This window comes from Ranitomeya variabilis, chromosome 6 (genome assembly GCF_051348905.1).
Source record: "Ranitomeya variabilis isolate aRanVar5 chromosome 6, aRanVar5.hap1, whole genome shotgun sequence".
Taxonomy (NCBI): Eukaryota; Metazoa; Chordata; class Amphibia; order Anura; family Dendrobatidae; genus Ranitomeya; species Ranitomeya variabilis.
Window position 1 is genome coordinate 238,787,829 of NC_135237.1, and position 12,134 is coordinate 238,799,962.

The following is a 12,134-nucleotide window of genomic DNA, read 5'->3' on the forward strand; positions in this document are numbered from 1 at the left end:
AATGCACAATGTGCTCACATCTCACACAGCAGTATGCACCTTTGACCGGCTGCTCAAGGACTGCATACATGTGGGCAAAATGTACACTGGATGGCATTAACAATAGTGGAGCACATTTCCTAACTGAGATTCGATTCAATTCAGTGATTCCTCCCTTGCAAAGTCCCTGAATTCAAAGTCCCTAGTATCACAAGTCATACACTTACTTCTGTTCGCACTCCAGACACACTCAGCTAGTTCACACTCGCCAAGGGATAAGATTTAAATAGGTTTTTTTAAGCACTAAGGGTTTGTTTCCACTTGGCATATTTGCTCTGGATTGGACGCTGCGTACAGCCGCAGCATCCAGATGTTACAGCATAGTGGATGGGATTTTATGAAATCCCATCTCCACTATGCTTACAAAGACGCAGGTGGCAAACCTGCATATATACGCAAACATGCGGCTCGTCTTTATAGACTGCAGCATGCCTATTTATCTTGTGGAGACACTCAGTCTCCACAAGATAAATTACACAGTCTATGTATAGGATGCGGTGATTCCGCATGGTTCAATGAACACATGCGGAATCACCGCGAGTACAAAATCCGGCAGCGCTTTGGGTGGAGCGGGGATCTGCGGGATCCGCTGCATTCAAATCACTGCCGGTACTCCACGTGGAAACATAGCCTTAGGGTACCGTCACACAGTGGCACTTTTGTCGCTACGACGGTACGATCCGTGACGTTCCAGCGATATCCATACGATATCGCTGTGTCTGACACGCAGCAGCGATCAGGGACCCTGCTGTGAATCGTACGTCGTAGCAGCTCGTTTGGAACTTTCTTTCGTCGCTGGATCTCCCGCTGTCATCGCTGGATCGTTGTGTGTGACAGCGATCCAGCGATGCGTTAGCTTGTAACCAGGGTAAACATCGGGTTACTAAGCGCAGGGCTGCGCTTAGTAACCCGATGTTTACCGTGGTTACCAGCGTAAAAGTAAAAAAAACCAAACAGTACATACTCACATTCCGGTGTCTGTCCCCCGGCGTTCTGCTTCTCTGCACTGTGAGCGCCGGCCGGAAAGCGAGCACAGCGGTGACGTCACCGCTGTGCTTTCCGGCTGGCACAGACACAGTGGAGAGAAGCAGAACGCCGGGGGACAGACACCGGAATGTGAGTATGTACTGTTTTTTTTTTTTTTACTTTTACGCTGGTAACCACGGTAAACATCGGGTTACTAAGCGCGGCCCTGCGCTTAGTAACCCGATGTTTACCCTGGTTACCCGGGGCCTTCAGCATCGTTGGTCGCTGGAGAGCTGTCTGTGTCGTATCGCTGGTCGTGATCGTTGGTAAATCGTTATGTGAGACGGTACCCTTACCCAACCAACAGCTCAATGCACTTCCAAAGGACTGAAACCCCCAACCTGCTGCCACTTATAAACCCTTAATTATGAACCCCCACCCTTAATTAAACCCTTGTGAGTATAGCTACTCCTCAGGATTTAAGATCAATGTCGTTAACCCTTAAACACAGTAAAATAACAGACTGAAAACCTGTTTAGAGAAAAATAGGTTAAGAAAGCCCAATAAAATTGAACAGGTAGAAAAGCACTTAGCAATTCACAATTCAGAAACTCACAGAAATTCACACAGGTATTTGCTGCAGGATTCCCAAATACTTATTCACTGAATCACGCTTACGCTCTGGACACATTCAGCTCCTTTAGCACTAACCCAACCAACAGCTCAATGCACTTCCAAATGTTAATATAGACATATGGTTAAAGGGATTCTGTCACCTCATTTTGCCGCTATAAACTGCGGCCACCGCCATTAGGGGCTTATCTACAGCATTCCGTAGTGCTGTAGATAAGCCCCCGATGTAACCTGAAAGATAAGAAAAACAAGTTAGATTATACTCACCCAGGGTTCGGTATGGTCCGGGACAGGCACCTCCCATATTCATGCGATGACGTCCTCTTCCTTGTTTCTGTTGCGGCTCCAGCGCAGGCTGATTTGCCCTGTTGAGGGTAGCATAAAGTACTGCAGTGCGCAGGCGCAGGGTCTCTATGACCTTTCCCGGCTCCTGCGCACTGCAGTACTTTGCTCTGCCCTCAACAGGGCAGATAATTACGCAGGAGCTGCGACAGAAGCAAGAAAGAGGACGTCGCCTTACCTGCGACGGCCATCGGACCCGGACCACCCCTGGGTGAGAATAGTCTAACATGTTTTTCTTATCTTTCAAGTTACATCGGGGGCTTATCTACAGCATTACAGGGTTTATTTTAAGGTTCAGATTTGTGATTGAGAACATCAGGTGGTATACTCTGATCGAAAATCTGCATACTATCAGAAGTAACCACCATATATGAAACATGTCTCCTGTAGAACTACACCCTTTTAAGCAATTGGGGGAATAGTTGGCGACTGCCTTGGCCACTCTGGCTGGGGTTAGGTACCATCTAGTCAATACCTTATAGTTTGTTTCCAGCATCAAGGTGTTTAATATTCCACCAGTTGAGGAGGACCAAATCTGGGTCCACTCCGATTCAGTTAGGGTGGAATCAATATCAGACTCCCAATGGGAAGTGAAACCACAAAAAGCTGAAATGTAGTTAAACAAATCGCTACATAAAGAGAACCAAATTGTCGATTTAAAATTTTAGATTTATTATTCAAAAAATTAAAAAGGTGACAAGACATAAATACAAAAATACCCTGAAGGACAACCAAAGAAAACAACCTACCTATTGCTAGAATGTAAGAACCCACAAATTTACCCAGAGTCAGGCAGAACAATTTTGTTGATAATGGAGAGGTGCACGGGTGCTCTATATAAAACCTTATAATCCAAAGGATGGCTTAAGGTGTAGCTGTAATACTATTGCTATATATAAATAAAAGCCCCCAATTACATATAGGAAAGTACACCTCACATATCGCATTGCAAATAGTAAACCAGTATATTACCTGGATACCAAGATCATTGGTTGTGGGTACTGCTGAATGGTGATGGTAGCGGTGGTCAAATGGTTCCCCTGCTCCCCGACGCGCGTTTCACCCGTAGCTTCTTCCGGGATCGTGATGATCTGATAAAGGTTTTATTTGAGGCAATGTCCTTGCCTGTAAAGCCCTTGTGATGCAAAGCAATGATAACTGCATGTGTTTCCTTAGAAATAACCATGCTTAACAGAAGACAATGATTTTAAGCACTGGCCCCCTTTTAGGGAAACCAGTCTGTTCTTAGAGTTCTATAACCATATCAGAGTGAGCTGCCCTGCTCTCAATAACACTTTCTGTTGAGATAATGAGAACATTACTGACATTTTTTAAATATGGCATTTTGTTGCAGGACTGAAGTCCAATGGGAATAGGGGTTTTGTGATAACGTGGCACAGAGATACTTAAAGGGGTTGTCCACTACTTTCAATTATCCCCCCAATGTATCCCCCCGGGGCCCCTGATGAATTGTGTAAAAACCTTGCGTTGCCTTTTTCCCCTGTGAGCGGCGCTATGCTGGTGGCTGAGTCCGGGTCACGTGACCCCCAGGCTGCAGCCACCGCTAATTTCCGCCGACGTCACGTCAATTTCCAGACTCTGGAAATTGACGTGACGTCAGTAACAGGCGTGTCCCAGCCGCACAGTCAGCAGTCACTCAAGAGTGACTGGGCTGTGGGCGGGGCTGTGCTGTGCTGGGGGCGGGCGGGGCTGTGCACTGCAGGTGTCTGGTGCTGGGATCTGCTTGCTGAGATGTGCTGCGGCGGCGGCTGATCCCGTGGCTGCGGCCGGTGCTGAAGGTGGCTGTGCGGTGGTGGTGGCGGCGGCGTTGTCTCTGTGTGCAGGCATGTCCGATGGGACTACAAGTCCCATCGGGCTCTGCCTGCTACAGTGACAGTGAGTGACACATTAGCCAATGATGGGACAGTAGTAGTCCCATCATCCGGCTAATGTGTTGAATGTAAAAAACAAAAAAAAAGAAGAAAAAAAACACATATACAGTACATACATACATAGAACACATACAGGACATGCGCCATGCGACGACATGCTGCATGCGACGACATGCTGCATGCGACGACATGCTGCATGCGACGACATGCTGCATGCGACGACATGCTGCATGCGACGACATGCTGCATGCGACGACATGCTGCATGCGACGACATGCGCCATGCGACGACATGCTGCATGCGACGACATGCGCCATGCGACGACATGCGCCATGCGACGACATGCTGCATGCGACGACATGCTGCATGCGACGACATGTGACGACATACGCCATGCGGCATGCGACAAAATGCGCATACAGTACATACATACAGACATACAGTACATACATTACATACAGTACATACATATAGACATACAGTACATAAAACATAGAGTACATACTCACCATCACTTGTCACTTTGATCCCCGAAGCCATTGTCATCTGTAAAAAATATTAAAATAATAAACAAACACTATACTCCCTGATCCGCAGAAATCCAATTAAAACGAGTGTCCCACGACGATCTCCCGTGGAGAGCAGGAGCATCAGCTGACGCAACCACTCACCAGGGGCACCAGGAACACAATGAGGGGAGGAAGGTATCCTTCCACAATGTATTCCCCACAATGTATTCCTACGCCCCTGTGAGAAAATAGTCCCTAGTCTCACTTTATGGCATGCTGTATGAGAAAGTTCCCACGCAGCTTTTTGCCATAAAGTGAGACCAGTGAACTTTAGTAACCTCAGTGATACACTGCAGGAGCCATTGCCTCCTGTCAGTGTGTCACTGAGGGTCCTATAGAGCGGTGACATCAACCCTAACCGTAAACGTGACAGAAATACGTGGCACTTTAATACGTGACACTGAAATACGTGGCACTTACATAGGTGGCACTTAAATCCGTGGCACTGAAATACGTGGCACTTAAATCCATGGCACTGAAATACGTGTCACGTGGTACTTAAATACGTGGCACTTACATACGTGGCACTTAAATACGTGGCACTTACATACGTGGCACTTACATACGTGGCACTTATATACGTGGCACGTGGCACTTACATACGTGGCACTTATATACGTGGCACTGAAATACGTTTCACTGAAATATCGTGGCACTATGACTGTCAGAAAATGTTCATTAAACGGTTAGGGGTGAGGTTAGGGGTAGGGTTAGGGTTAGGGTTTGGATCCCTTTATCACCCTGATGGTGGTGGGTGGTGTTTCAGTGTTTTTTTCTGTTTTTTTCTATAAAAACGCATGCGTTTTTAACGCAAACAAACGCATGTGCTTAAAAACGCATGCGTTTACATAGACAGCAATGCATTTTTTTGCCGCAAATAAACGCATGCGTTTTTTTGCGGCAAAAAAACGCCGCTAAAAATTACTACAGGTTGCATTTCTGCAAATGAACGCGCGCGTACAAAAACGCATGCGTTGCCGAAAACGCGTCAAAACGCATGCGAAAAAACGCATGCGTATTTAATGTTAAGCATAGGGAAAAAACGCATGCGTTTTTTAGCGCTAAAACGCAGCGTCCAAAAACGCAAGTGTGAAACCAGCCTCAGTGCCGGAATTGGCGCATCTTACAGATGCGCCATTTCTGGGGTGGCTGCGGACTGGTATATCAATATCCATGGCCCCTCTCTAGGCTATGAATATCAGCCCGCAGCTGTCTGCGTAGCCTTTCTGGCTATAAAATATAGGGGGACCCCACGTCATTTTTTTGGGGGGGGGAGGTCCCCCTATTTTAATAGCCAGTAAAGGCTACGCAGACAGCTGCGGGCTGATATTCATAGCAGGCTACAAATATTGGCCCCCGGCTGTCGGCTTTCCCCCTCTTGCGCAGAAAATTGCGCGGGAGCCCACGCCGTTTTTTTCAGTTTTTTATTAAATTAAACGCTCATTAAGGCCTGTTTCACACTTGCGTCGGCACGGGTCCATCGCTATGCGTTGGGCCGACGTACCGACGCACGTTGTGAAATTTGTGCACGTCGTGGGCAGCGGATGCAGTTTTTCAACGCATCCGCTGCCCATTCTGAAGTCCGGGGATGAGGGGGCGGAGTTTTGGCCGCTCATACGCGGTAGAAAATGGCAGACGCGACGGACGTGCCAACGGTCCGCCAAAACACGACGCATCCGTTGCACGATGGACGCGACGTGTGGCCATCAGTCGCGATCCTTCACTAATACACGTCTATGGGTAAAAAACGCATCCTGCGAGCACATTTGCAGGATCCGTTTTTTCCCAAAAAGACGGATTGCGGAAAACGCAAGTGTGAAAGTAGCCTTATAGAAACATCGGCCTTTCTATTATATATCTATGGATATATCTATCTATAGATATATTTATAGATAGATATATCTATAGATACATAGATGTATCTATCCATATATTTGGGTGCTTTCACACATCAGGTTTTTGCCGTGAGGCACAATCTGGCGAGTTTTGAAAAAAACGGATCCATTTTTTTCCGTCGGATCCGTTTTTTTCTCATAGAGTTTCATCCGTTTTTTGCTGGATCCGTCAAAAAAGCTGTTTCCGCCGGATGGAAAACACATACAGAGGAACGTTTTTTCTGTCCGGCGAAAAAACGCACAGCGACGGATCCGGCAAAAAAACGTATGAAACTGAGCTGTGAAATGATGAATCCGGCCTTGGAATCCGTTTTTTCATGCATGTTTCCATTCAAATCATGCACATTTTCCGTTTATTTACTTATTTCCAAAAACAGCATTAAAACCGCGCATAAACCGCACCAAAAAAAGCATCAAAACTGCACCAAAAACTGCACCAAAAACTGCATCAAAACCTGGTGCAGTTTTGGTGCGGTTTTGATACAGTTTTTGGTGCAGTTTTGATGCAGTTCTTGGTGTGGTTTTGGTGCGGCTTTTTCCGCAGCATGTGCACAACAAGTCTGCGGCTCCCATAGACTTACATTGGTTGTGCACTACACTGCGGATTTGATGCAATTCAGTGCAGCAAAAAACGCTGCGGATCTGCAATCAGATCCGCAACGGGTGCACACAGCCTTAGCATTTAGTGAACCTAGCCAAAAAGCCAAGCAAAAAACAAGTGTGGGATTGCACTTTTTTGCCATTTCATTGCACTTTGAATTTTTTTCACATTTTCTGCTACACGACATGGTAAAACCAATGGTGTCGTTCAAAAGTAGAACTTGTCACGCAAAAGATCACATGGCTATAGTGACGGAAAAATTATGGCTCTGGAAAGAAGGGGAGCGATAAACGAAAACAAAAAAGCTCCAGGGGTGAAGGGGTTTAGAAACATGGATATGGACATACCTATGGAAATAGACATAGATATATAGATATATCTGTATCTATCTATCTATCTATCTATCTATCTGTCTATCCCATATCTATCGATCTATCTATCTATCTATCTATCTATCTATCTATCTATCTGTCTGTCTATCCCATATCTATCTATCTGTCTGTCTATCCCATATCTATCTATCTGTCTGTCTATCCCATATCTATCTATCTATCTATCTATCTATCTATCTATCTATCTATCTATCTATCTATCTATCTATCTGTGTGTAATGGAGTGTGGGTTGGACAAATGTAAAAGAGGAGGTTGGACAGAAATGACATCACAAATCTTTCTGAAGCTAGAGGAGGGAGAGGAGGGAGGGGTTGGGGTGTGTTTTGGAGTGGGTGTGGTAGGTTCGTGCTTAGTAGCAGTGCAATGCATCATGGAACTTGTAGTATTTGAGCACAGTAACTCAGGAGAAAGGAAGTTGTCGATTAACCCTATGAGAGCTGAATCCAGCACTGAAGATGTGCTGCTACAGCATGATAAAAGGTAATATTGCTAAAATAGACACAGTAGATGTTTTCAGTGGCCCATAATAGCAAGATTTATGAAAAAAAAAAAAAAAAAAAGGTTATAGTAGTGGACAACTTCTTTAATATTTGGCAGTTCATCTCATCACTCTTCATAACAATCTAGGGTTAATGCAAACTGCCACTAGAAAAACTGAAGCAGGAAACTTTGTGGAAACCAAAATGTGTCCGCCTTCAATCTTTGGGCCACAACTGTGTTAAGTGCTGAGTGGCATTTTGAGAATGTGTCAGGTGTCTCTCAGAAAGTATACATGTATAATTTAAATGTCTCATTTGGTAACTTAGGCTACTTTCACACTAGCGTTAACTGCAATCCGTCACAATGCGCCGTTTTGCAGAAAAAACGCATCCTGCAAAAGTGCTTGCAAGATGCGTTTTTTCTCCATTGACTAACATTAGCGACGCATTGCGACGGATTGCCACACGTCGCAACCGTCTTGAGACGGTTGCGCCGTGTTGTGGCGGTCCGCCGGGAGCAAAAAACGTTAGGCTACTTTCACACTAGCTTCTGGCTCGGCCCGTCGCTGTGCGTCGGGCCGACGTTCCCGACGCTAGCGTTGTCTCCGCCGCACAACGGGGGCAGCGGATGCATTTTTCCAGCGCATCCGCTGCCCCATTGTGAGGTGCAGGGAGGTGGGGGTGGAGTTCCGGCCGCGCATGCGCGGTAGGAAAAAGCGGACCGTCGTGAGCAAAAAACGTTACATGTAGCGTTTTTGCTCCCGACGGTCCGCCACTGCACGACGCATCCGTCGCACGACGGGTGCGACGTTTGGCAATCCGTCACAATGCGTCGCTTCATGTTAATCAATGGTGAAAAAACGCATCCTGCAAACACTTTTGCAGGATGCGTTTTTTCGGCAAAACGACGCATTGTGACGGAATGCAGTTAACGCTAGTGTGAAAGTAGCCTTACATGTAACGTTTTTTGCTCCCGACGGTCCGCTTTTTCCGACCGCGCATGCGCGGCCGGAACTCCGCCCCCACCTCCCCGCACCTCACAATGGGGCAGCGGATGCGCTGGAAAAATGCATCCGCTGCCCCCGTTGTGCGGCGGAGACAACGCTAGCGTCGGTGACCTCGGCCCGATGCACTGCGACGGGCCGAGCCCGACGCTAGTGTGAAAGTAGCCTTAGGCTTGGTGCAAAATGTCAAACTTGTGGCATCAAAAGGGTTATTGCACTGTTCGCAACGATTTCAGCGTAAATTGAAAAAAAAAAAACATACCCCTTAATTACTGCTGTAATTATTTTACTACATACTTGAAAAATGTATTTTTTTTTTTGTTACTTTAGATTGGTCAATCTGTGGGTGATGGCAGCAATTCTGTTCTTGATTTTATGTCCATGAAGTCCTATTCTGATGTATCGCTAGAAATGTCAATGCTAAATTCATTAGGTATGTATTCGTTTCACATATACATTTGTAACATTAACATTTAAATAACTTTTTTTTTTTTTGGTAAGTACATTCATGTTGAGTCCATGAACAGAGGCTTATTCCATGTGTAATGTTAAAGGAACTTTTTTTCCCTTTTCTATCTCAACCATTAGGAAAAGCGAAGAAAGAGCTTGACCATGATGATGGTCATCTTAACTTGGATGATGCAGCTAAGCTCTTGCACGACTTTCATGATGTACACAATGACAGAGTTGGATCTAGACCGTCTTCCAATATAAGTTCTTTATCCAACAACTCGGAAAGAGATCATCATCATCATCTTGGTTAGCCTTATGCCTTCTTATTTCTTGCTCTGAATGTGAATTTCTGCTTCTGCTGACTGAAGTACAAAATGATTTTCTAGATCTCAAAGCATAGGCAATTTTTTAGCATGATTTTATCATTCTTAGAAGAGTAAAAAAAAAAAAAAAAAAAAAAGTTGATTTGTTTAACCTCTTCCCGACATGACGTACTGGTACATAATATCTTATGGGCACTTTATCCAAGTGGACATACTGGTACGTCATGGGGATCATGCTGGTACAGTTGCTGGCAGCTTTTCTTAAGCGATAGCCGAACTTTGGCTGTCACAGCCAGGGACGGACCCCGCACTGCCCCTTGCTGTTTAACCCAATAAACATATTTTCGCTGCATTAGAAAAAAACTGTTTATTCATCATGCAATTGACAATAAAGTGGGAAAAACACCATCAAAAAGTCATATGTAAGAAATGGCATCCCCCGAAAAAGACATCTTATCCAGCAAAAAAACAAGTCACCTGTACAGCTCCATCAGCAGTAAAAAAGCTGTTGCTGTCAGAATAAGGCCATGTAAAAACCATTTTTTGTATATTGTTTTTGTCTAAAAGCAGCAAAACATAAAAAAAATGCATTTGTAATGACCCAAAGAATAAAGTGTTCTTATCACTTACCACACGGTGCACGACTCCTGAGTTGCTGTTTTTTTTCAATTTGCTTCCCAAAAAATGGAATAGAAGGCTACTAAAAAGTATTATGTGCCCAGAAATGGTACCAATAAAAATTCCATCTCATCCCTCAAGAAATAAGACCTCACGTTCTAGTAGTCAAAATATATATATATAAATCTGGTATCGCTGTACTCACACAGACACGAAGAATAAAACAACTTTATCAATTATATTGCATGGTGAATGGCATAAAGAATAAAAGAAACCAATTCTTCACCTGCTGTTAATTTTTTTCATTCCTAAAGATCACAGTATGGCTTGGCTCATATTTATCTTGTGCTGTATACCGAGAGCTTACATCAGGGTTTACGTGAAAATCTCTGATTCCCGGCGAAAAAAATCACTATAATGAGGCACATGGAGTCATTTTGAACTACTGTCTTGCCTATTTATATGTTCCTGCTATGATCCGGAGGTGTCTGTATTTTTGCTCGTCTTTTTAGGCATGCGTAAAAAGCCCAGTCAGCCAAAGTTTTGTGCACCCTTGAAAAGACGGACATCACCAGAGTACAGAGTAACAATAGTGAATTAATCTGTCTGGTGTTTCATCTGAATCTTGTATTTTGGAGCTGTAGCTGGAAACCCCAATATAAGAGCTCATCCCAGGATAAATGTGAACTTATCCAAAATGTTCTGTACCCCAAAATTCTAACACAAGCATTCCGCTCAATCCACAAAAAAACAAGTCCCCATCCTAGTCTGTCATTTGTTAACGGAAATATAGGGGCTTCTATGTTTGTTAGCACAAAGTTTCTGGAATAGCGCCATGATTCCCTTTCCCCCCCGTTCCCTGAAAATAAATCCAGCAAAATCTGTACTCCCAAAACAAAATGCCCCCTCCCTTCTGAGCCCTATGGTGTGCATAAATCACATTTAGCATCCATATTTGGCATTTCTTTAGTGACAAGAGCCCATTTAATTTACAGTGCGTGTAAAGACACGAACTAGGCACAATGTGCGAGCACTACACTGGCAAATTTGAAATCTTCCAGAAACAAGCAGCAATGGATGTTGCTGAGTGACGACACCCATGGAATCAAATTCGTCAGAACGCCTATAGTTTAATTTCCAGAGGGGTGTAATTTCCAAAATGAGGTCACATAAGGTGGGATTCTGCTCTTCTGGCACAGGGGCTCATGTGGAATCTGCAAATTATTCTATGAAAATGTGTTCTCAAAGCTCTTCTTCCCACCCAAGATTCACCATCTGGCTAAGCAGTACTAAAACTGCCACATATGTGGTATTGCCATGTTCAGCAGAAATTTACACATTTTAATGGCATTTTTACTCCTTTCCTTTCGTGAAAATGTAATTTCAGGGGTTAAAACAAAATCTTTGTCCTTAAAAATGTAGTTATTTTTTTTTTTTCATCGCTCAATGGTATAAAATTCTGTGACACACCTGTGGTGTCAATATGATCACTTAACCCCTACAGTGGGGAAAATAAGTATTTGATCCCTTACTGATTTTGTAAGTTTGACCACTGACAAAGACATGAACAGTCTATAATTTTAAGGGTAGGTTAATTTTAACAATGAGAGATAGAATATCAAAAATAAAATCCAGAAATTCATAAATTATTATTTATTTATATAGCACCATTAATTCCATGGTGCCGTTCATGTGAAAAGGGGTTACATACAGGGTTATAGATATCGTTCACAGTAAACAAATTTACAATGACAGACTGGTACAGAGGGGAGAGAACCCTGTCCTTGCGGACTTACATTCTATGGACTTATATAAATTTATTTGCATTTTGCAGCGAGAAATAAGTATTTGATCCCTCTGACAAACAAGTCTTAATACTTGGTGGCAAAACCCTTGTTGGCAAGCACAGCAGTCAGACGTTTTTAGT

General features: G+C 44.1%; 1 protein-coding gene across 9 annotated transcripts in view; it reads left to right on the forward strand.

Annotated features, from left to right (window-relative positions):
• The window catches only part of BRD9 (bromodomain containing 9), a 301,749-nt gene that overhangs the window by 267,950 nt on the left and 21,665 nt on the right, over positions 1 to 12,134 (forward strand). For all 9 annotated transcript variants that reach the window (XM_077269514.1, XM_077269516.1, XM_077269517.1 and 6 more), the window contains 2 exons: positions 9,144 to 9,246; positions 9,402 to 9,572. In XM_077269514.1, coding sequence (XP_077125629.1) covers positions 9,144 to 9,246; positions 9,402 to 9,572 — 274 coding nt within the window. The remainder of the gene's footprint in view (positions 1 to 9,143; positions 9,247 to 9,401; positions 9,573 to 12,134) is intronic.